The following is a 24,827-nucleotide window of genomic DNA, read 5'->3' as shown; positions in this document are numbered from 1 at the left end:
ACTGTCTGTTTGTTCAATAAAAGTATTGTCTGTTAGGTCAATAAAAGTACTGTCTGTTAGGTCAATAAAAATGCTGTCTACATTAGGTCAATAAAAGTACTGTCTGTTAGGTCAATAAAAGTAGTCTACATTAAGGTCAATAAAAGTGCTGTCTGTTAAGTCAATAAAAGTACTGTATGTTAGGTCAATAAAAGTACTGTCTGTTAGGTCAATAAAAGTAGTCTACAAGGTCAATAAAAGTGCTGTCTGTTAGGTCAATAAAAGTACTGTCTGTTAGGTCAATAAAAGTACTGTCTGTTAGGTCAATAAAAGTAGTCTACATTAGGTCAATAAAAGTACTGTCTGTTAGGTCAATAAAAGTACTGTCTGTTAGGTCAATAAAAGTATTGTCTGTTAGGTCAATAAAAGTACTGTCTGTTAGGTCAATAAAAGTATTGTCTGTTAGGTCAATAAAAGTACTGTCTGTTAGGTCAATAAAAGTACTGTCTATGTTAGGTCAATAAAAGTGCTGTCTACATTAGGTCAATAAAAGTGCTGTCTACATTAGGTCAATAAAAGTGCTGTCTACATTAGGTCAATAAAAGTGCTGTCTACATTAGGTCAATAAAAGTGCTGTCTACATTAGGTCAATAAAAGTACTGTCTGTTAGGTCAATAAAAGTACTGTCTACATTATGTCAATAAAAGTACTGTCTGTTAGGTCAATAAATGTACTGTCTGATAGGTCAATAAAAGTAGTCTACATTAGGTCAATAAATGTACTGTCTGCTAGGTCAATAAAAGTACTGTCTGTTAGGTCAATAAAATTAGTCTACATTAGGCCAATAAAAGTACTGTCTGCTAGGTCAATAAAAGTATTGTCTGTTAGGTTAATAAAAGTACTGTCTTTTAGGTCAATAACAGTACTGTCTACATTAGGTCAATAAAAGTACTGTCTGTTAGGTCAATAACAGTACTGTCTACATTAGGTCAATAAAAGTGCTGTCTACATTAGGTCAATAAAAGTGCTGTCTGTTAAATCAATAGTAGTACTGTCTTTTAGGCCAATAAAAGTACTGTCTCTATTAGGTCAATAAAAGTACTGTCTGTCAGGTCAATAAAAGTACTGTCTGTTAGGTCAATAAAAGTACTGTCTGTTAGGTCAATAAAAGTGCTGTCTGTCAGGTCAATAAAAGTACTGTCTGTTAGGTCAATAAAAGTACTGTCTAGGTCAGCCTGTTGCAGCACTTCCCTGTCATGTGCCTAGGTACATTGGTTGTTTTTACTAGTGTGTTGCTCTGGCTGCTCCAGCTTCTGATGGAGACAATACCACTAAGGAAAAAAGGTCTGCCTTGATGAATCCCCAGATGACATTATTGAATGGCAATCTAGAAATACACGCATTAGGATGAACTGATCAGCTGACTGTGTGTACCGTCGATAGAGGATTTTTTCTGTCTGTGTCTGTCTGTCTGTCTGTCTGTCTGTCTGTCTGTCTGTCTGTCTGTCTGTCTGTCTGTCTGTCTGTCTGTCTGTCTGTCTGTCTGTCTGTCTGTCTCACACACACAGCACACTGACCCAGGGCTGTAGCGCTCCAGATGTCCCCATCACAGGGAGTCTGTCTCTTTTTTCTATCCTCCACTGGGCTAAAAATATTCAAATCCCCACCAGCCAGCCAGTCAAATGGTCTCAGAGAGTGAATGTTGCCAATACCCAGGGGCTTTTAAAGAATGAGCCTTTGATTTTATTGACCCCTCAAATAAATAGTGACAAAGCAGGTTATTTTTTCAACAAATCACTGTAATTGATTGTGTGTGTAATTGACAGGTCATGTGCCCACCTGATGGTATATCGGCTAGGCATGTCTATAACATAACTATAAATGAGGTGTGTCTGTATGGAGGACATTGAGTTTAATCTTACTGATTTACTGTAAACTGCTGTTTTCCTTTTCTTTCCTGTCCTCCACCCTGCAGCCCAGTGATCTGAGGAAACACAGGAGAAAGGTACAGTACTAATGATATGTTCATTTTATTACATCAGACATTTCCAATTCATAGTACCTCTGTCTTCCTATAGATGACTGTCATGGTCTGGTGTATCCTTGCCATTATTGGACTCTGAAGAACTATAAGCAAACAGTGTTGTAGATATTGATGTGTGTGGTGTTACTATAGTGTAGTAACAGTGTTGTAGAGATTGTGTTAGGTCTGACTATAGTGTAATACCAGTGTTGTAGAGATTGTGTGAGGTGTTACTATAGTGTAATACCAGTGTTGTAGAGATTGATGTGTGAGGTGTTACTATAGTGTAATAACAGTGTTGTAGAGATTGATGTGTGAGGTGTTACTATAGTGTAATAACAGTGTTGTAGAGATTGATGTGAGGTTTTAATATAGTGTAATAACAGTGTTGTAGAGATTGATGTGTGAGGTTTTAATATAGTGTAATAACAGTGTTGTAGAGATTGATGTGAGGTTTTAATATAGTGTAATAACAGTGTTGTAGAGATTGATGTGAGGTTTTAATATAGTGTAATAACAGTGTTGTAGAGATTGATGTGTGAGGTGTTACTATAGTGTAATAACAGTGTTGTAGAGATTGATGTGTGAGGTTTTAATATAGTGTAATAACAGTGTTGTAGAGATTGATGTGTGAGGTTTTAATATAGTGTAATAACAGTGTTGTAGAGATTGATGTGTGAGGTGTTACTATAGTGTAATAACAGTGTTGTAGAGATTGATGTGTGAGGTTTTAATATAGTGTAATAACAGTGTTGTAGAGATTGATGTGTGAGGTGTTACTATAGTGTAATAACAGTGTTGTAGAGATTGATGTGTGAGGAGTTACTATAGTGTAATACCAGTGTTGTAGAGATGGTGTGAGGTGTTACTATAGTGTAATAACAGTGTTGTAGAGATTGTGTGAGGTGTTACTATAGTGTAATAACAGTGTTGTAGATATTGATGTGTGAGGGGTTACTATAGTGTAATAACAGTGTTGTAGAGATTGTGTGACTATAGTGTAATAACAGTGTTGTAGAGATTGATGTGTGAGGTGTTACTATACTAGTTTTATTAGAGCTACTAACAGGTCTCTTCACCGTCTCCACGGTCAGATTGCGGCCACCGACGATGACGGCCAGGACAAGGCTACCATCAAGTGTGAGACGTCCCCTCCTCCCACGCCCCGGACCGTACGCATGACCCGCACACTGCCAGCCTCCTCACACAACGAGGCCCGAGGGTATGTTTCACTTATAGCGCGCACACACACACACACACACACACACACACACACACACACACACACACACACACACACACACACACACACACACACACACACACACACACATACTCCACCTTCTTCATCCTGACGGTAGTTTATGAGACAAATGATCTCTTACCCAAGTTGTATCTTATTCCTTGATTTTGTGTGTGTGTTTGTTTTTTTGTTTGTTTGTTTGTTTGTTTGTTTGTTTGTTTGTTTGTTGTGTGTGTGTGTGTGTGTGTGTGTGTGTGTGTGTGTGTGTGTGTGTGTGTGTGTGTGTGTGTGTGTGTGTGTGTGTGTGTGTGTGTGTGTGCATGCGTGTGTATGCATATGTGTGCATGTGTGTGTTTGCAGCATTGCTGCCAGCCTGGAGGCAGAGGCCAGTGGTCTGAGCAGCGTAGCCAGCAGTCAGGACTCCATCAACAAGCAGCCCAAGAAGAAAGGCATCAAGTCCTCCATCGGACGCCTGTTTGGCAAGAAGGAGAAGACCAGACTGGCACAGCTGCATGCCCACAGGGAGGCCATCGGGCAGAGCCAAGGTACTGGTCTACACTCAGCACCTCTCTGATATGAGTTGCTCTTGTCTGTTCTATGTACTCTATGTACTGATAAAAATTACAGACCTCTACATGCTTTGTAAGTAGGAAAACCTGCAAAATCGGCAGTGTATCAAATACTTGTTCTCCCCACTGTATATAGAGAGAGTACCAGTAGCAGATTGTCGTGTCTTTGGCATCATTAAAACTGAAGACGTATTTATTATTATGCAATTATTATTACGCGATTAAACTGATTAATCACGTAACTGTAATTAACCAGGATGTAGGGGCACCAACGAAAATATTCAGATTACAAAGTTATAATTTTCCTAATATAACTTTCAGATATTTTAATATCTGATCAATGAGTCTTTGAATGAATGAATTATTATTTACCTCATGTTCGTCTCATTCCAAACATCGTAAATTGTTGCTTATCTGCACGAACCCAGACTTCACTATGAGTCATCCATACATCAATTGTCTTAAAATCATTTATTTACTAACTAAGTAATTCACAGAAATGCTTAACAAACAGTAGATATGGTTACAAGGAAATGATAGGAGAATGTGCCCTAGTGGGCTAAACCGGTATGGCGGCTTATTAGACAGAGAGATAAGAGCAGAAAAGGGCCTGTCCCAGGATGCCAGACCATAACTGTGCTCATGGACGGTCCTCTGATTTAGTTAAACGCCAAAGGGAATTGGAGTTTCCTTCATTAAACAGTCCAAAATCACATTACACAATTTCACAAACCGTATCATCCTCACTCATTCATCTTATACAACAATTAAATGTAAGCCTCATATCTGAGGCTATTGTATAAACAGCGCTATGGTAATGTGGCCGTATTGTCTCCCATGAGTTTCACAAAATTGTACCAAACGGACCAGTTCGTAGCTGGATTCTTCACCAATCTTTTATACCTTCTTCAGAACATAAATGTTGTTCAGACCTCAAGTTCTGTGAGGTGGAAGAAATTCCTTTGTTCTCTCAATGAAAACTCACTCTCTCTCTATACTGTGGCCATGAGGAGATAATCTCCTCCAGGAATTTACAACCTCTCTGACCACAGCAGCCTTGTTGTAGGAGACAGAGAGAGGGGGATGGTGCTCGCTCTACCCAAAGAGGGCAACGTCATGACAAGGTCAATAATGGAGCTATATACAGGGAGTACCAGTACCAGATCAGTAATGGATCTAAACTCAGCAAAAAAAGAAAAATCCCTTTTTCAGGACCCTGTCTTTCAAAGATAATTCATAAAAATCCAAATAACTTCACATATCTTCATTGTAAAGGGTTTCAACACTGTTTCCCATTCTTGTTCAATGAACCATAGACAATTCATGAACATGCATCTTTGGAAAGGTTGTTAAGACACTAACCGCTTACAGACGTTAGGCAATTAAGGTCACAGTTATGAAAAATTAGGACACTAAAGAGGCCTTTCTACTGACTCTGGAAAAACACCAAAAGAAAGATGCCCAGGGTCCCTGCTCATCTGCGTGAATGTGCCTTAGGCATGCTGCAAGGAGGCATGAGGAATGCAGGGCAATAAATTGCAATGTCTGTACTGTGAGACGCCCAAGACAGCGCTACAGGGAGACAGTACGGACAGCTGATTGTCCTCACAGTGGCAGACCATGTAAAACAACACCTGCACAGGATCGGTACATCCGACCATCACACCTGCGGGACAGGTACAGGATGGCAACAACAACTACCCGAGTTACACCAGGAACGTGCAAACCCTCCATCAGTGCTCAGACTGTCCGCAATAGGCAGAGAGATGCTGGACTGAGGGCATGTAGGCCTGTTGTAGGGCAGGTCCTCACCAGACATCACCCGCAATAACGTTGCATAAACGACGCATAAACCCACCCACATCCTGCCACCAGCCATACTGCTCGTTCTGTGCGTGATTTCCTGCAAGACAGGAATGTCAGTGTTCTGCCATGGCCAGCGAAGTGCCTGGATCTCAATCCCATTGAGCACGTTTGGGACCTGTTGGATCGGAGGGTGAGGGCTAGAGCCATCACCCCCAGAAATGTCTTGGAACTTGCAGGTGCTTTGGTGGAAGAGTGGGGTAACATCTCACATCAAGAACTGGCAAATCTGGTGCAGTCCATGAGAAGGAGATGCAGTACTGCAGTACTTAATGCAGCTGGTGGCCACACACTTTTTACTTTTGATTTTATTCAATTTCTGTTAGTCATATGTCTGTGGAACTTACAAATATTTACACATGTTAAGTTTTCTTTAAATAAATGCAGTTGACATTGAGAGGACGTTTCTTTTTTTGCTGAGTTTATATACAGGGAGTACCAGTACCAGATCAATTATGAAGCTATATACAGGGAGTACCAGTACCAGATCAATTATGAAGCTATATACAGGGAGTACCAGTACCAGATCAATTATGAAGCTATATACAGGGAGTACCGGTACCAGATCAATGTGCAGCGGTACGAGGTCTTTGAGGTAGATATGTACATGAATGCAGGGTAAATTGACTGGGCATTAGGATAGAAAATAATAAATACAGTATTTGAGGTAGATATGTACATGAAGGCAGGGTAAAGTGACTAGGCATCAGGATAGATACTAGTAAGGTATTTGAGGTAGATATGTACATGAAGGCAGGGTAAAGTGACTAGGCATCAGGATAGATAATAATAAGGTATTCGAGGTAGATATGTACATGAAGGCAGGGTAAAGTGACTAGGCATCAGGATAGATAATATGAGTAAAATAAAGAACAGAGTAGCAGCAGAAAATTGTGTGTGTGTGTATATATATAGTCTAGTGAGTGTGTATATGGTGTGTATATATAGTCTAGTGAGTGTGTATACAGTATGTTGTGTATATATAGTCTAGTGAGTGTGTATACAGTAAGTTGTGTGTATATATAGTCTAGTGAGTGTGTATATGGTGTGTATATATAGTCTAGTGAGTGTGTATACAGTATGTTGTGTATATATAGTCTAGTGAGTGTGTATACAGTAAGTTGTGTGTATATATAGTCTAGTGAGTGTGTATATGGTGTGTATATATAGTCTAGTGAGTGTGTATATAGTATGTTGTGTATATATAGTCTAGTGAGTGTGTATACAATATGTTGTGTGTATATATCGTCTAATGAGTATGTTTGTATATAGTCTAGTGAGTGTGTATACAGTATGTTGTGTATATATAGTCTAGAGAGTGTGTATATGGTGTGTTTATATATAGTCTAGTGAATGTGTATACAGTATGTTATGTGTATATATAGTCTAGTGAGTGTGTGTAGGCTCAGTGCAAGGTAGAGTCAGAGCAAATAGTTTGAGTAGCGAGCTCGTGGCTCTCTGCCAGACCTCTGACTCATTCCCCTCTCATTCACCCCCACTTCACAGTAGAAGCATCAAACAAGGTTCTAAAGACTGTAGACATCTAGTGGAAGCCTTAGGAAGTGCAATTTGACCCCATAGACACTGTGCATTCGATAGGGAATGAGTTGAAAAACTACAAACCTCAGATTTCCCACTTCCTGGTTGGATTTTTTCTCAGGTTTTGTTGTTATACTCACAGCCATCATTCAAACAGTTTTAGAAACTTCAGAGTGTTTTCTATCCAAATCTACTAATATTATGCATATATTAGCAACTGGGCCTGAGTAGCAGACAGTTTACTCTGGGCACCTTATTCATCCAAGCTACTCACTACTGCCCCCAGCCCAAAGAAGTTAAGTGACTTTGAAAAAGCGTAAACTCTCTGTTGAGTACAGATTCAGAAGAGATAAGTGTGGCTCCTTGCTAGTACTGTCTGGATGCTATCTACGCGGGATGATTTCTATGAGCCATGCAGGCAGTGCAGTAACGTCCCATTCTCCCTCTCTCTCACAGGAGTGTCTGATCCAGACCTGGGTCAGGACATGGCTGTGGGGAAGCTGGGGACTCAGGCTGAGAAAGACCGCCGGCTGAAAAAGAAGTAAGCTTTCACAACACCCCCCTCCTGCCCCTCAAACCTGCCACCGCAGCATTTAACCCCAAACAAACAACAACCTTGCGCTCAATAATACTCAATTGGCTCACATCACAGCCAGTGGGAGATAAATCATACCTGTGTCACTGGAAACACTGGGCAATGTACCACACCAGTACTAACACCCCCTGTGTTAATCTACTGTACATGACACTACTAAAGTGTTATGATACACACACCTTTGTGTGCAGTGTCTGTCTATAGTACATCTGAATAGAGATCATTATCCCGTTTCCAACCTTTGACCCCGTACACAGTAGCTGGTGAGGAATCCCTGGTTTCATTAGTCCTTTCCCTGTAGAGGAGGCAGTTCCACATGTGGCTGGATAGAAGATACATCTCCAATACTCCCACTCTCCAGTAGAGGATCAATACAGACCAGGAACCTGAATAGACGTACAATAGAGGGATCCCCCCCTAACCAAACACACAGTCAGACTATTGATTGGGTTGGAAGTCTATTCATGTCACACATTGTAGGCCTACGATTCTTAGTTCATTCTTTTGGTTTGGTTTTCCAGATATAGTCCTCCTTTAAACCCACACATGAACGACAAAACAGAGGGGTTCCCTCATGTGCAAGTTTCATCTCCTTTCAACTGGGGATGTATGTGTCTACCATATCAGTGCCAAATGACAAATGTGTTCTCTGTCGGCGAGCTTTGAGTTGTCATGACAAATAACTTTCCCACCCTTACAGATGATCAATAGAAGGTATTATGATGATGACGACTGTGTTCTATTTTGGTGTCGACTCTCCAGTTTTCCAGGAAGTGGACCGCCTTGCATCTTGATGCTCTCCTCCAGTGCATGCTACTGAACTGCCTGCTGAATTTACATTGACATTTTCAGCCTGGTCAATATCGTGATGGTTCATTGCTGATGTGTTGTGTATGTGTGATGTGTTGGGTAATGTTTGGCATTTGGCTGGTTTGTTCCTGTGAAGAATGTGAGCCAATGCATTGCAGGTGTCTTGCCCCAAGTGCATTATCTTTCGTCTGCCTGCACGCGATGCTGTAAAAAGCTGCATCGACCAAAGAGAAGAAGAAAGTGGCTTTTCTTTTGCTAACCAATAATACTCTTTGACTTGTCATTCTACTGTTCTAATGTCAGTCTTTGGAAAAGCTCTTGTCACCCGTCTACTTGAGAGACTGTTTCTATTTGCCATGTGTGTGTGTGGGGGGGGCTGCATCCATGTGTGTGTGTGTGTGTGTTTGAATATGTGTCCGTGCATGTATGGGCAGTGTGTGTGTGTGTGTGTGTTTGTGCATCCGTGTGTGTTTGGGGGCAAGGTGTTAGGGGGGTGTTAACTCATTAACATTTGTGCACTTTTTGTCTCCCGTCACTTTCTCTTCCTCTCTCTCTCTCCTTGTACTCTTCCTCCCTCCCTCTCATCATGTGACTAAAGAAGCGGGTAAGTTGTGACAGTGTGACACCTGGACATCTCCATTGTCAGCGCTGTGCCGTCTGTCCACCTCTCTGTCCATCCATCTGTCCCCCTCCCAATGGCCGGTGCCAAAGCTGATGTCACTCTGTCCCTCTATGGCTGTTAATGACCCCTTGCTTTCTAGCTGTCTTTCTTCCTTTCAATCTTTCTATCTTTTCATTTACCGTATAAAATGTTTCTCCCTCACAGTGCAGTGTCGGCTGCATCCATGGCTGGACAAAGAATGTGTGCCGTCACCCATTAATGGGGTTGATTTTTATACTTGGAATGTCCAATACCTTCCTCCTTCCTTGTGCGTGTTTCTATATCTGTGACTGTGAGATATAACCGGTTCTGATACCGGGTTATGGGGCGTCATATCTTGTTGTTTTATTTTCTTTGTCATAACTGTTTCCTTCCTTTCCCAGCTATGTTCAGTGGATGTATATCTCATCCATAACAACCTCACATGAACATATCTATCTATATGCCTCTTGTATTGATACGACATTGAATGGAAACAATTGATTATTGATTAATATCAATGGACACATTTCCTATGTTGTCTGTCAGTCCATTCAGTCTTTGTATGGTGTATTCAAGTGTCCTTTCTCTGCACTGAGGCCTTCAACTCTGACCAAGTCACATACATAATGTGTCACATGCCTTTTCTCCATATGCCTCATGTTGGCCACTATGTCTCCAGATGGAAGACATTTTAGCTGCACTCAAGAAGTAGTTCCCTGCCTTAGAACTCTCACTGAATAGAATTGTAACTTCAGAAGTCTGTTTTTATGTGTGTAGCATGTTGTGTCAGTTATGTATTTATCAGCTCAACAGGCCCTCTCTATATTCAGACTCTTAGACCAGTCAGACACTATCAACTGTCTCCAGGAAGTAGCTTTCCACAGTTGGGTATTTCTCTAGCGTTGCCTCTCTGGTTCTTTTCTACACCATAGCCCTCCCACCCATCTGCTCCCCAACTCCATTAGTTAACAGTGTGCACACAGCAATAAAGATGAGACACACACACGCATACCCCAAACACACATTTATATAGACCGTTCATCAGTTCTCTGTCTCTCTGCCTAACAGAGTTGGTGTCGCAGGAATCAGCATATTACAAATTGCCTGGTACATGACTGAGTAAAGAGAACCTCCTCTCCTCTGCTCTCCCTAGATAAGGTGCAATTTACTCTGAGCTGAGTATGGCGTCAGGAGTGCTTAGCACTGCTTTCAAAGGGGTGCTCAGCATAAATAACACATTTGTCCATTTCACTCGGTCCATCTTAGTTTACCTATTGAACACTTCCACCGCCACACAAAAATGCAGTTTTCCATCAAAGAATGTGAATAAAGACACCAAACACGATCTAAAGATGGCCAGATAGAATACATTCAGCAAGACTCTCAAAAGGATATTGCAGGCAGCAGAATAAAAAGTCCAGTCTCTCTGTGGTTAGTATCTCAGTCAGCAGAAAAAGCCTAGTCTCTCTGTGGTTAGTATCTCAGTCAGCAGAAAAAGCCCAGTCTCTCTGTGGTTAGTATCTCAGTCAGCAGAAAAAGCCCAGTCTCTCTGTAGTTAGTATCTCAGTCAGCAGAAAAAGCCCAGTCTCTCTGTGGTTAGTATCTCAGTCAGCAGAAAAAGCCCAGTCTCTCTGTGGTTAGTATCTCAGTCAGCAGAAAAAGCCCAGTCTCTCTGTGGTTAGTATCTCAGTCAGCAGATAAAGCCCAGTCTCTCTGTGGTTAGTATCTCAGTCAGCAGAAAAAGCCCAGTCTCTCTGTGGTTAGTATCTCAGTCAGCAGAAAAAGCCCAGTCTCTCTGTGGTTAGTATCTCAGTCAGCAGAAAAAGCCCAGTCTCTCTGTGGTTAGTATCTCAGTCAGCAAAAAAAAGCCCAGTCTCTCTGTGGTTAGTATCTCAGTCAGCAGAAAAAGCCCATTCTCTCTGTGGTTAGTATCTCAGTCAGCAGAAAAAGCCCAGTCTCTCTGTGGTTAGTATCTCAGTCAGCAGAAAAAGCCCAGTCTCTCTGTAGTTAGTATCTCAGTCAGCAGAAAAAAGCCCAGTCTCTCTGTAGTTAGTATCTCAGTCAGCAGAAAAAGCCCAGTCTCTCTGTGGTTAGTATCTCAGTCAGCAGAAAAAGCCCAGTCTCTCTGTGGTTAGTATCTCAGTCAGCAGAAAAAGCCCAGTCTCTCTGTGGTTAGTATCTCAGTCAGCAGAAAAAGCCCAGTCTCTCTGTGGTTCGTATCTCAGTCAGCAGAAAAAGCCCAGTCTCTCTGTGGTTCGTATCTCAGTCAGCAGAAAAAGCCCAGTCTCTCTGTGGTTAGTATCTCAGTCAGCAGAAAAAGCCCAGTCTCTCTGTGGTTCGTATCTCAGTCAGCAGAAAAAGTCCAGTCTCTCTGTGGTTAGTATCTCAGTCAGCAGAAAAAGCCCAGTCTCTCTGTGGTTAGTATCTCAGTCAGCAGAAAAAGCCCAGTCTCTCTGTGGTTAGTATCTCAGTCAGCAGAAAAAGCCCAGTCTCTCTGTAGTTAGTATCTCAGTCAGCAGAAAAAGCCCAGTCTCTCTGTGGTTAGTATCTCAGTCAGCAGAAAAAGCCCAGTCTCTCTGTGGTTAGTATCTCAGCAGTAGTAATACATTCCCAGCTGCAGCACAGAGACAAGTGGAGATGGATGGTTCTTCAGATTAGCAACTCAAAGTCAGGCTTCAGTGACCAGCCCAGCAGCCCTAGCTGTCCCTTCAAGGTGTGTCTGGACCAGATGGTGAGAGAGAGAGAGGGGCAGAGAGAGAGAAAGAGGCAGAGTAGCAGAGAGAAAAAGAGGCAGAGAGAGGGGGTTAGAGAGGCAGAGACAGGGAGAGAGAGAGCTAGGGGCAGAGAGTGAGAGTACTCATTTTACATGCAGTGTGTGTATGGAGAGATTGATGTAATGTATGATAAGACCGTGCCCTTTTAGAAAGCTCTGGCCTGTGAGAGATAAAGTGTGTGGCACTGTACAGTGAACACACACACAACATCTTGGTGTAATACTAGTGCCTTGTGTGAGGGGGGGGGACTTTCTCAGTATATGTGTGTGTGCAGTGCATTAATCCCATGTCTCTGCTCCCGCCCTCAGGCACGAGTTGTTGGAAGAGGCGAGGAGGAAAGGCTTACCTTTCGCCCAATGGGATGGCCCCACAGTGGTGGCCTGGCTGGAGGTAGGCACTCCTCTACTCTGGCCTGGAGCCATTCTCAATCCTCCCGCCTCTGGGATAGATTCACAAGGTCTGTGCCAGACTCCCACTCTGTGAAGAAGATAATATTCTCCGCCCCGGTGAAGTGGTCTATTCCTCCTTGACTCCCCAGTCTGCACACTCGGCATTCACCTGAGATACGACACCCATTATCCTCTAACCTCTGACCGTTGATGATGTTTCACATTTCAAATCAATTAGCCGATGCCTTACTTCAGCCTAATGGTCACCCTTTCTAATACGGCACTTCGAAATGCAGACCAGATGCTTTCCTTTAATCAAAACATGACTGGTAAAGGATGTGGAACGACACAGTGCTGTTACATAATCGTTGGATGTATTATGTTGTAATTACGACCCGGGGAACTCCAATGCCGTAGTAGTCAGCATGTTACCGAGAGTTATTATAAAATGAGTACGCCTCCGGTTGACATTACTCGTTGTGCTTTATTATATTAAGTCTATTATCTAATCCCGTGTTTCTCCAACTCCAGTCCTCCAGTACCCCAACAGTACTCACTTATTGTAGCCCTGGACAAGCACACCTGATACAACTGGTCAACTGATCATCAAGCCCTCAATGAGTTGAATGAGGTGTGTTTGTCCCAGGCTATAACAACACTGTGTAATGTTGGGGGTACTGGAGGACTGGAGTTGGGAAACACTCTGGTGTTGGGCCTATGGGACCAGCAGTGGATTGAATCTGGATCTCACTGATATTATGTGAGTCAATGTCCCAGATTTTGATGTCACCTTGGTGGAAGCCTCAGAGGCTGTTGGTAAAGGTCTACTCTGTGATTTACTATACCATGTTCTCCCCAGCACACCTTTTCCTAGTTAAATCAATTCCAAATGGGTTTGAGTGTAATTGCTTGACATTACACCTCATAAAGGCCACAGTGATGTTGTTTAATATTAACGTGGGTATTCATTAAGTAAATGAATGCGTTGCCTATCAATGAATCATCACACTTTATTTTCTGTCTTCATTGAAATATCCTATGTCTGTATTCAGTTTTTCCTCATGTAATTATGATAGAACATGCTTGACATACAAGGTGAACATTTCAACCATGTCTGCCCCCTACTGTTTCTCAGTAGATCTTTATTAAAACAAGGAAACGCTACTCAACTTGTCTACCATAAGTAAGGATGGTAGACAAGTCCTCCCACCACATCACCGATAATTTGTAAAAACAAGCTCACTCGCTACTTTACATGAAATCACAAATGGTCTTCCTCGTCCTGTTTCAGCTGTGGCTGGGGATGCCCGCCTGGTACGTGGCGGCGTGTCGTGCCAACGTGAAGAGCGGTGCCATCATGTCGGCCCTGTCGGACACAGAGATCCAGAGGGAGATTGGCATCAGTAACCCCCTGCACCGCCTCAAACTACGCCTGGCCATCCAGGAGATGGTGTCCCTCACCAGTCCATCTGCCCCGCCAACCTCCAGAACCGTGAGTGTCCATTGACACACACACACACACATGTACCTATGCATGTAACTGCCGTCAGTGTGTTAGCTTAGCACATAGCGCTGCCTCCCTGAACCTGCCCGTCTGGGCTTTAACCAGGCTCCTCTATCACACCAAAACACGTGACCGCCTGCTTGACAACAAACACATTGAGCTATAGAAAATGCATTCGACCTATTCGATAGCTCCACCGGCGACATTCTGAGGGAGCTTACGGCACTTTTTTAGCTCCGATACACACACACATACATACACACAGATGGTATAGTCTTCAAGGGTAAAGACACTCAAGAAGCTATTTCTGCTAGTTTGCATTATAATGCCATCACAGTCAGAGAGCCTGGCTTGTGTAGCATCTCTATCCTTTGTGTTGGTAACTGAATGTTGGAGAGAATGGGAGGAAACCGGTTAAGGCCGGCTTGTTTATCTCTCAGTAGTGTCAGTCAGCTCATGCACTTAATTCAGCTCTGCAGCATTTACTCTAATTTACCACACCAACAGTTATTTTATACCTCAGTCTGTTTCACAGCTCCGAGTTGTCATGGTGATTTCATGTAACCTCTGAGGAACCTGCTGAGCTTAATGCTACAAACGGTTTATTCTATGTAGCTTTATCCATCAAATTTCAATCAAATTTATTTATAAAGCCCTTCTTACATCAGCTGATGTCACAAAGTGCTGTTCAGAAACCCATCCTAAAACCCCAAACAGCAAGCAATGCAGATGTAGAAGCACGGTGGCTAGGAAAAACTCCCTAGAAAGGCCAGAATCTAGGAAGAAACCTAGAGAGGAACCAGGCTATGAGGGGTGGCCAGTCCTCTTCGGGCTGTGCCGGGTGGAGAGTTTAACAGAACATGACCAAGATGTTCATAGATGACCAGCAGGGTTTTCACATTCACACACTCTCTCTCTCACACGAACACACACACACACACACACACACACACACACACACACACACACACACACACACACACACACACACACACACACACACACACACACACACACACACACACACACACACACACACACTGCTCATGAATCTTTCGTCAAGGAGCAGTGAACTGGGAATATGACTCTATTGACCCCCCCCCTCTGCCATGGTGCCCCCTGCTGTGACTGATGGTCAGTTCCCTGCCCCTCTGAACCAAACAACAACTTTAAGTTTACACTCTGGGTTAATCAACCCTGTAAATGCAGGGTTCTGCTCCATACCAGTCGCAGGACTGGTTATTCTGCTTCCTTTAAGCTCACAGACAGTGACGTCTGATTCACCCTATGGGGCCGACCCGAACCGTACTCTGCTGCCCAGTACAGCTGGGCTTGGCTCGGCTCTATAGTGTGAAACAAGCATGCATGAGCAGCCCTTTAGTACGGTGTCTTTAATAGAGATTGTCATCCCCTCAAGTGATCTTATCTAGGTCATGACAGCTTGATCCAGTGGGGCTGCAAAGCACAGTGATCACGGCTTCTAAAATTAGAATCAACAACAGATTATAATGGGTTGGAATGGGGTTTAACCGTGTGGAACACTGAGGTATATCAAACTAGACTGAGTCTGTTAGAAAGGGGTTTAACCGTGTGGAACACTGAGGTATATCAAACTAGACTGAGTCTGTTAGAAAGGGGTTTAACCGTGTGGAACACTGAGGTATATCAAACTAGACTGAGTCTGTTAGAAAGGGGTTTAACCTTGTGGAACACTGAGGTATATCAAACTAGACTGAGTCTGTTAGAAAGGGGTTTAACCTTGTGGAACACTGAGGTATATCAAACTAGACTGAGTCTGTTAGAAAGGGGTTTAACCTTGTGGAACACTGAGGTATATCAAACTAGACTGAGTCTGTTAGAAAGGGGTTTAACCTTGTGGAACACTGAGGTATATCAAACTAGACTGAGTCTGTTAGAAAGGGGTTTAACCGTGTGGAACACTGAGGTATATCAAACTAGACTGAGTCTGTTAGAAAGGGGTTTAACCTTGTGGAACACTGAGGTATATCAAACTAGACTGAGTCTGTTAGAAAGGGGTTTAACCGTGTGGAACACTGAGGTATATCAAACTAGAGTCTGTTAGAAAGGGGTCTGTTAGACTGAGTCTGTTAGAAAGGGGTTTAACCTTGTGGAACACTGAGGTATATCAAACTAGACTGAGTCTGTTAGAAAGGGTTTAACCTTGTGGAACACTGAGGTATATCAAACTAGACTGAGTCTGTTAGAAAGGGGTTTAACCTTGTGGTACACTGAGGTATATCAAACTAGACTGAGTCTGTTAGAAAGGGGTTTAACCTTGTGGAACACTGAGGTATATCAAACTAGACTGAGTCTGTTAGAAAGGGGTTTAACCGTGTGGAACACTGAGGTATATCAAACTAGACTGAGTCTGATAGAAAGGGGTTTAACCTTGTGGAACACTGAGGTATATCAAACTAGACTGAGTCTGTTAGAAAGGGGTTTAACTGTTAGAAAGGGGTTTAACCTTGTGGAACACTGGAGGTATATCAAACTAGACTGAGTCTGTTAGAAAGGGGTTTAACCGTGTGGAACACTGAGGTATATCAAACTAGACTGAGTCTGTTAGAAAGGGGTTTAACCGTGTGGAACACTGAGGTATATCAAACTAGACTGAGTCTGTTAGAAAGGGGTTTAACCGTGTGGAACACTGAGGTATATCAAACTAGACTGAGTCTGTTAGAAAGGGGTTTAACCTTGTGGAACACTGAGGTATATCAAACTAGACTGAGTCTGTTAGAAAGGGGTTTAACCGTGTGGAACACTGAGGTATATCAAACTAGACTGAGTCTGTTAGAAAGGGGTTTAACCGTGTGGAACACTGAGGTATATCAAACTAGACTGAGTCTGTTAGAAAGGGGTTTAACCTTGTGGAACACTAGAAAGGGGTTTAAGGTATATCAAACTAGACTGAGTCTGTTAGAAAGGGGTTTAACCTTGTGGAACACTGAGGTATATCAAACTAGACTGAGTCTGTTAGAAAGGGGTTTAACCTTGTGGAACACTGAGGTATATCAAACTAGACTGAGTCTGTTAGAAAGGGGTTTAACCTTGTGGAACACTGAGGTATATCAAACTAGACTGAGTCTGTTAGAAAGGGGTTTAACCTTGTGGAACACTGAGGTATATCAAACTAGACTGAGTCTGTTAGAAAGGGGTTTAACCGTGTGGAACACTGAGGTATATCAAACTAGACTGAGTCTGTTAGAAAGGGGTTTAACCGTGTGGAACACTGAGGTATATCAAACTAGACTGAGTCTGTTAGAAAGGGGTTTAACCTTGTGGAACACTGAGGTATATCAAACTAGACTGAGTCTGTTAGAAAGGGGTTTAACCTTGTGGAACACTGAGGTATATCAAACTAGACTGAGTCTGTTAGAAAGGGGTTTAACCTTGTGGAACACTGAGGTATATCAAACTAGACTGAGTCTGTTAGAAAGGGGTTTAACCTTGTGGAACACTGAGGTATATCAAACTAGACTGAGTCTGTTAGAAAGGGGTTTAACCGTGTGGAACACTGAGGTATATCAAACTAGACTGAGTCTGTTAGAAAGGGGTTTAACCTTGTGGAACACTGAGGTATATCAAACTAGACTGAGTCTGTTAGAAAGGGGTTTAACCTTGTGGAACACTGAGGTATATCAAACTAGATAGTCAAACTGGAAGACTGAGGTATATCAAACTAGAGTCTGTTAGAAAGGGGTTTAACCTTGTGGAACACTGAGGTATATCAAACTAGACTGAGTCTGTTAGAAAGGGGTTTAACCTTGTGGAACACTGAGGTATATCAAACTAGACTGAGTCTGTTAGAAAGGGGTTTAACCTTGTGGAACACTGAGGTATATCAAACTAGACTGAGTCTGTTAGAACCTTGTGGGGTTTAACCGTGTGGAACACTGAGGTATATCAAACTAGACTGAGTCTGTTAGAAAGGGGTTTAACCTTGTGGAACACTGAGGTATATCAAACTAGACTGAGTCTGTTAGAAAGGGGTTTAACCGTGTGGAACACTGAGGTATATCAAACTAGACTGAGTCTGTTAGAAAGGGGTTTAACCGTGTGGAACACTGAGGTATATCAAACTAGACTGAGTCTGTTAGAAAGGGGTTTAACCGTGTGGAACACTGAGGTATATCAAACTAGACTGAGTCTGTTAGAAAGGGGTTTAACCTTGTGGAACACTGAGGTATATCAAACTAGACAGGTGGATATGCATGTTTGTATTTGTATTTGTGTATCTGTTTGCTCCAAACACCTGCACTAATCCACTACTACACTAGTTTATGGTGAACCAGTCTTGTCATGCATGGTAAATGTGTTCCTTTGGCCCGTGTGTGTTGCACCTGTGTAGGTGGGCTGCTCCTGTGTTATGTGCTGTTTTTGTCTATCCAAAGTCAGAAGTTGCCCCTAACCACTGATACAGGATCAGATAGTATTTCACCCCTTTAAGGTTATGATGGGGGTAGAGTAATCTGATCCTAGATGGTGGTTAAGGACCAATGTCTACAGTTTTGTGTCTGTGTTTGTTTGTGTACTGTGCGTGCCCTTTGACCCCAGAGGGGCGGGCCTGCTCATCATCTGACCATGATGCTATAACACTATTGGCTTACAGTGGTGCTGCTCTTCTTCTTTAATACTGCTTGCCCCTCCTGGCGGACTACTGCTGCTGCTGCTGTCTTCTTCTCTTGGGCACCGCACTCCTAGCCGTCAGGCAATGTATGGGTGACCCACGAGGAAATGGAGACCCTCGCAGCACCCTCCTCCAAAACGGTTAGTCCTTCCTCTCCTTTTACCTCTTCTCTCACTCACTTCTCTCTTTTCTTGCTTTCACTGCAGTGTTGAGACCTGTCAATGGCTGCTTTACTGAGGCCTGTACTGAGGACTGGGCGGCAGGTAGCCTAGCAGTTAGAGCATCGGGCCAGTAACCAAAAGGTCACTGGTTTGAATACCCGAGCCGACAAGGTGAAACATCTGTCATTGTGCCCTTGTGTAAGGCACTTCACCCTGATTTGCTCCAGGGGTATTAACCCTATAAAACAACACATTTCACTGCACCTATCTGGTGTATGTGACAATAAAACATGTTTTTCCCCCTATAGGATTTAGAGGGTAGGGAGATTGTATAACAGTAGGTTTGTTGATAATGTGGGTAGACTGCATCACATCACATCCATTCTCAGCTCTCCCTTTCGTTATAATGGGTAAAGAAGGCTTTTTAATTGTAATGACTGGTGCACTGCCCTATATTTCCCAGTATGTGTTGGTGTTACTGCTATGGTTCAAGGAGCTGCGTTGCCCTTGGGTACCATACTGTAGTTACCCTATATTACCCGTGTTCATGGTACGTTTCAGCCAGATGTTGATTAGATACAGCACATGTCAAGACATAATGCTATTTTTTTCCATTAGCAATGTCATCCTTTTAAAGCTGACAGTGATCAGCTGATTGTACATAGGATTCAACCTACAAGACCGGTGTAAGAAGCTACATCAAATCCGATACAGGTCTGCAAACTGATACAGTATGTTCCAAACATGTTCATTTGAAATTTATTGGCTCTGTCTCAAGATTGAAGCTTGCAGGATTATTAGTCACTGCAGGTGTCATTCATGTCAATCCCTAGGACACAGACAGCTATGTACTATACTGTATGTCAATCCCTAGGACACAGACAGCTATGTACTATACTGTATGTCAATCCCTGGAACACAGACAGCTATGTACTATACTGTATGTCAATCCCTAGGACACAGACAGCTATGTACTATACTGTATGTCAATCCCTGGAACACAGACAGCTATGTACTATACTGTATGTCAATCCCTAGGACACAGACAGCTATGTACTATACTGTATGTCAATCCCTAGGACACAGACAGCTATGTACTATACTGTATGTCAATCCCTAGGACACAGACAGCTATGTACTATACTGTATGTCAATCCCTGGAACACAGACAGCTATGTACTATACTGTATGTCAATCCCTAGGACACAGACAGCTATGTACTATACTGTATGTCAATCCCTAGGACACAGACAGCTATGTACTATACTGCATGTCAATCCCTAGGACACAGAGAGCTATGTACTATACTGTATGTCAATCCCTAGGACACAGACAGCTATGTACTATACTGTATGTCAATCCCTAGGACACAGACAGCTATGTACTATACTGTATGTCAATCCCTAGGACACAGACAGCTATGTACTATACTGTATGTCAATCCCTTGGACACAGACAGCTATGTACTATACTGTATGTCAATCCCTAGGACACAGACAGCTATGTACTATACTGTATGTCAATCCCTGGAACACAGACAGCTATGTACTATACTGTATGTCAATCCCTAGGACACAGACAGCTATGTACTATACTGTATGTCAATCCCTAGGACACAGACAGCTATGTACTATACTGTATGTCAATCCCTGGAACACAGACAGCTATGTACTATACTGTATGTCAATCCCTAGGACACAGACAGCTATGTACTATACTGTATGTCAATCCCTAGGACACAGACAGCTATGTAGTATACTGTATGTCAATCCCTAGGACACAGACAGCTATGTACTATACTGTATGTCAATCCCTGGAACACAGACAGCTATGTACTATACTGTATGTCAATCCCTGGAACACAGACAGCTATGTACTATACTGTATGTCAATCCCTAGGACACAGACAGCTATGTACTATACTGTATGTCAATCCCTAGGACACAGACAGCTATGTACTATATATACTGTATGTCAATCCCTAGGACACAGACAGCTATGTACTATACTGTATGTCAATCCCTGGAACACAGACAGCTATGTACTATACTGTATGTCAATCCCTAGGACACAGACAGCTATGTACTATACTGTATGTCAATCCCTAGGACACAGACAGCTATGTACTATACTGTATGTCAATCCCTAGGACACAGACAGCTATGTACTATACTGTATGTCAATCCCTAGGACACATACAGCTATGTACTATACTGTATGTCAATCCCTAGGACACAGACAGCTATGTACTATACTGTATGTCAATCCCTAGGACACAGACAGCTATGTACTATACTGTATGTCAATCCCTAGGACACAGACAGCTATGTACTATACTGTATGTCAATCCCTAGGACACAGACAGCTATGTACTATACTGTATGTCAATCCCTAGGACACATACAGCTATGTACTATACTGTATGTCAATCCCTAGGACACAGACAGCTATGTACTATACTGTACATGTAATAATGGATCTCTTTGAGCTTGAACATAAAGGTTATTCTTTGTTCCACTGTTCTCCCTGCCTCTAATACAGCCTGCAAGTCAGGCACAATGAGGCTAATAGCCAACTCAGCAGCATTGTACAGAGGGCGAAAAATGGGAAAAAGGGCTCTCATTTGTGCCAGACATTTTGTGCAAGCTGGATTGGCCTAATGTGGCAGCAGCGTCCGTCTCCAAATCAGATGTAATGTGGCAGCAGCTCAGCCCAGGACTAAAGGGATAACTGTGTTACTCTCCCATGGGGCCAGTTCAGTTCACACGCTAAAGGGGGGAAATCATTCTCCCTTGTCAGATTGCAGATAAATCCCACAGGCCACTTTCTCTCCCTCGAATAGTGATTTTTCATGCATATTTAGATGGAGTTCTACTTTTTGATGTGAATAGTTTGTTCGGGGAATATATGCGAGGGAGAACATTTCTGTACGTTCTGAGGCCTTGACTCTGGCTTGAGCAAGTCAACAGCCTCTGATGCTAGAGTAGAGACTATTGGACTGTAGATGAAGTCCAGTGACCTGTTGCTATTATGTTCTCATGCATAGTGCTACTGTTTCTTTTCCATGCCTGACCAATGACAGAGGTCCGGGGAGTCCGAGGAGGGGAGCTGGGCACAGGTAAAGGATTTTTCGGTCTCTCTCATGGATTAGAACAATGGAATTGTAGATTATTTAGAGTTACTTTAGTTTTATTATTTAAAAAAAAATGTTTTATTTAACTAGCCACACACCAGAGTTGTCTATGTGGCGACTTTTAAACTTCGTCAAAATCGTTTACAGATTAACAATGGTTTACAGTACTTAATTGTTTCCTTGTCATTATTGTCAGACTCTAGCGTATGGTGACATGAACCATGAGTGGATAGGGAACGAGTGGTTGCCCAGTCTAGGACTACCTCAGTACCGCAGCTACTTCATGGAGTGCCTGGTGGACGCCCGCATGCTGGACCACCTCACCAAGAAGGACCTCCGGGTGCATCTCAAAATGGTGGACAGCTTTCACAGGTACACCTGCCCTCCTCCTGCGTGATGAAGGATTTGATCGGAAAGTTTAGTGTTGAGGCTCATTTTGTGGTAATAAGTGCAAAATATTATTGTCTGTCTTTCTAAAAAATGGCTTTTCTAATGTTCCCATGTCTTTAGGACGAGTTTGCAGTATGGTATCATGGGTCTGAAGAAGCTCAACTATGACAGGAAAGAGCTGGAGAGACGTAGAGAGCACAGCCAGCATGAAATGAGAGGTACGTAAAGGAAGATTCCACCCAAAATCTGTATTTTGGTATTTGTTTCATTAGTCCAAAATGTTTTGTTGTCAGCAATCAAGTTTTCGAGATACGTAACTTTCAAAAAACAGAAATCATCCGTGTATTATGCATTTAGTATCATCCTGCAAAACGCAGGATCATATGATGCAAAATCAATCATATGGGAATGATTTCTGTGTTTTTAAAGTTATATACAGTATCTTGAAAACTTGATTAGTGACAAGCATAACATTTTGGGACTATATCAACAATGGACTAATGAAACAAATGCCAAAATATCATTTTTGGGTGGACTTTTTTCTTTAGAGACTGCTCAAGGAACGATAATGAAGACCTTTGAGCTAAAATATATCTCGTAGTGTCTAATTACAATCTCGTTTGTAATCTGCTAAGGCAAATAATACTTGTGGAAGCGCACTTACTTTACAGTATGTATTGCATTCTATTGTGGAATATAGCCAAGCGGTCATAGAGCTAGGAGGTGATGGTCAGTAAGGACCAATCTAGCAGAGCCCAGAGGTTTTCTTCATCATGTAACCAGACATGGAAATATTCTGTCTGTGGCCAAACACCCATGTTGCGTTTACTGTAATACCATGTCTGTGTGCCCCAGACGTGCTGGTGTGGAGCAACGAGCGGGTGATTCGCTGGGTCCAGAGCATCGGCCTAAAGGACTATGCCAACATCCTGCTGGAGAGCGGTGTGCACGGGGCCCTGGTCGCCCTCGATGACAACTTTGACCACACCAGCCTGGCGCTGCTCATCCAGATCCCCAACCAAAGCACTCAGGTCAGATCCCTCTGCCCCGCATCACGCTATAGCATAGTTACGCCACAAGAGAGCGATGCATAATATACTAGCACAACCACACCATAAGAGGAAGACATTAACGTCTTCATTCCAAGAGTCCGTAGTCTTGTCTCTCAGAACTAAAAGCAAGTGAATTATGATGTTAAATTAAACAGTGTTTTTATTTTTTATTTTTTTCAGGGCGGAATAAATGATTTAGATGATCGTCATTAGAAGTACACTTCAAACATATATTTTAATTTCTCAGTCTTTCCATCTCAAACAGGTCTAATAATACCCTGAGTGCCAGACCAGTAGGTCAACAGAGAGCTGTTTGGTAATCCAGGAAGCGTCTGGAGCCCCAAATAAAGAGACCTACAACTTCCATTTCAAATGTACCTAATAAGACCTATTTCCCGTTCCTCTCCCCAGGCACGTCAGATTCTGGAGAGGGAATATAATAACCTGCTAGCCCTGGGCACTGAGAGACGACTGGACGAGGTGAGTGACTCCTGTCACCCGGACAGCTAGCCCCGCTGTTACCATGGGTGATGGGCCGTGGCAGACAGACACACACACCTGGGTTTGTTGTCAATCATTACTCTGTTTTCCACCATCTCACTGCACCTCAGACCTGTCCTCGGTTTCCACTTCCCACCCATCACTCATTTGTCTCTCATATTGTCTTAGAGTTGGTTTGAGATATAAATATAAATATAAGGCCTTGGGAAATTAGTCATATTTGTTAGCTACTATAAACACTGCTGTATATGCAGACACCAGCTGTTCTCAGACCAGTTTATCTCTAAACTCAATCCCTAACCTGTCCCTGTCTCTGTCTGTGTGTCTGTCCGTCAGTATGAAGATAATGACCTCCGGGGGCCATCGTGGAGGAGGCAGTTCCCCCCGCGGGACGTCCATGGGATCAGTATGATGCCCGGCTCAGCAGAGACCCTCCCCGCTGGCTTCCGCGTCACCACCGGCTCACACTCCCGTAGGCTACCCCCCGAAGGTGAGCTCCCCCACAGACCCCCTGCATGGCCAAGACCCCCACAAAGTAGACTTAACAATTCAACTAGAGCCTCCAGTCTAGGTCACTTAGCTTGGATGAATGTAAATTGCTAAAATTGCCAAATTGGATGGTAAAATTGCACTCATCAAACACTTATAAAAATGGCTAACTGCCACAAAATGTATTTGATTAAGATTGTACCTGGATGCAATTCATTTCCGTGTTAGAGTTTGGGGGGTCCTCTCGCCCCTCTCTTTACTTGGAGCTCTCTCCCCATCACTCTCTCTCTCATCTATGGGTGTATGGATGGAGCATGTTGCTGACTGTACCTGTATTTCCTCTGCTCTGGGACTGCTGCTCTGTGTGCAGTGCTTTATGAGGCGCTGGATGACAGTCCTGACGACATGTATTTGGACTGGTTTCAAGGTCAGATATACTGGAGCGATACCATGTGGCCTGCTGTTGGCCTGTGTGCCTTTACGCCCCCCAAAACTCCCCGGTTCCCGCTGTCCACCCTACCG

The 24,827-nt window shown here is 43.0% G+C and overlaps 1 protein-coding gene and 1 long non-coding RNA gene across 4 annotated transcripts in view; one reads left to right on the top strand and one right to left on the bottom strand.

The window, feature by feature from the left end:
- LOC118379888 (liprin-alpha-2-like) overlaps positions 1-24,827 on the top strand; it is a 392,202-nt gene that overhangs the window by 363,418 nt on the left and 3,957 nt on the right. Inside the window, exons 17-29 of the mRNA XM_052492410.1 lie at positions 1,955-1,984; positions 3,097-3,224; positions 3,606-3,790; positions 7,673-7,757; positions 12,347-12,428; positions 13,719-13,919; positions 18,654-18,719; positions 21,823-21,858; positions 22,070-22,245; positions 22,384-22,481; positions 23,119-23,294; positions 23,727-23,795; positions 24,153-24,306. Of these exons, the coding sequence (XP_052348370.1) occupies positions 1,955-1,984; positions 3,097-3,224; positions 3,606-3,790; positions 7,673-7,757; positions 12,347-12,428; positions 13,719-13,919; positions 18,654-18,719; positions 21,823-21,858; positions 22,070-22,245; positions 22,384-22,481; positions 23,119-23,294; positions 23,727-23,795; positions 24,153-24,306 (1,486 nt within the window). The remainder of the gene's footprint in view (positions 1-1,954; positions 1,985-3,096; positions 3,225-3,605; positions 3,791-7,672; positions 7,758-12,346; positions 12,429-13,718; positions 13,920-18,653; positions 18,720-21,822; positions 21,859-22,069; positions 22,246-22,383; positions 22,482-23,118; positions 23,295-23,726; positions 23,796-24,152; positions 24,307-24,827) is intronic.
- Positions 15,471-18,673, bottom strand: LOC127914640 (uncharacterized). Of its 3 annotated transcripts, XR_008089178.1 has the most exons (4): positions 17,835-18,673; positions 17,659-17,772; positions 16,475-16,816; positions 15,471-15,917 (listed from the first exon to the last, which is right to left on the bottom strand). It is a non-coding gene; the product is annotated as an uncharacterized LOC127914640 (long non-coding RNA). The 3 variants fall into 3 exon arrangements; XR_008089177.1 differs by lacking the exons at positions 16,475-16,816; positions 17,659-17,772 and adding an exon at positions 17,171-17,512 and having other exon boundaries at positions 15,471-15,803; XR_008089179.1 differs by lacking the exon at positions 17,659-17,772.

The sequence above is a fragment of the Oncorhynchus keta genome, chromosome 33 (genome assembly GCF_023373465.1).
Source record: "Oncorhynchus keta strain PuntledgeMale-10-30-2019 chromosome 33, Oket_V2, whole genome shotgun sequence".
NCBI classification, from domain to species: domain Eukaryota; kingdom Metazoa; phylum Chordata; class Actinopteri; order Salmoniformes; family Salmonidae; genus Oncorhynchus; species Oncorhynchus keta.
Note: the sequence above shows the minus strand (reverse complement) of the source record. Positions and strands in the feature narration are given on the sequence as shown.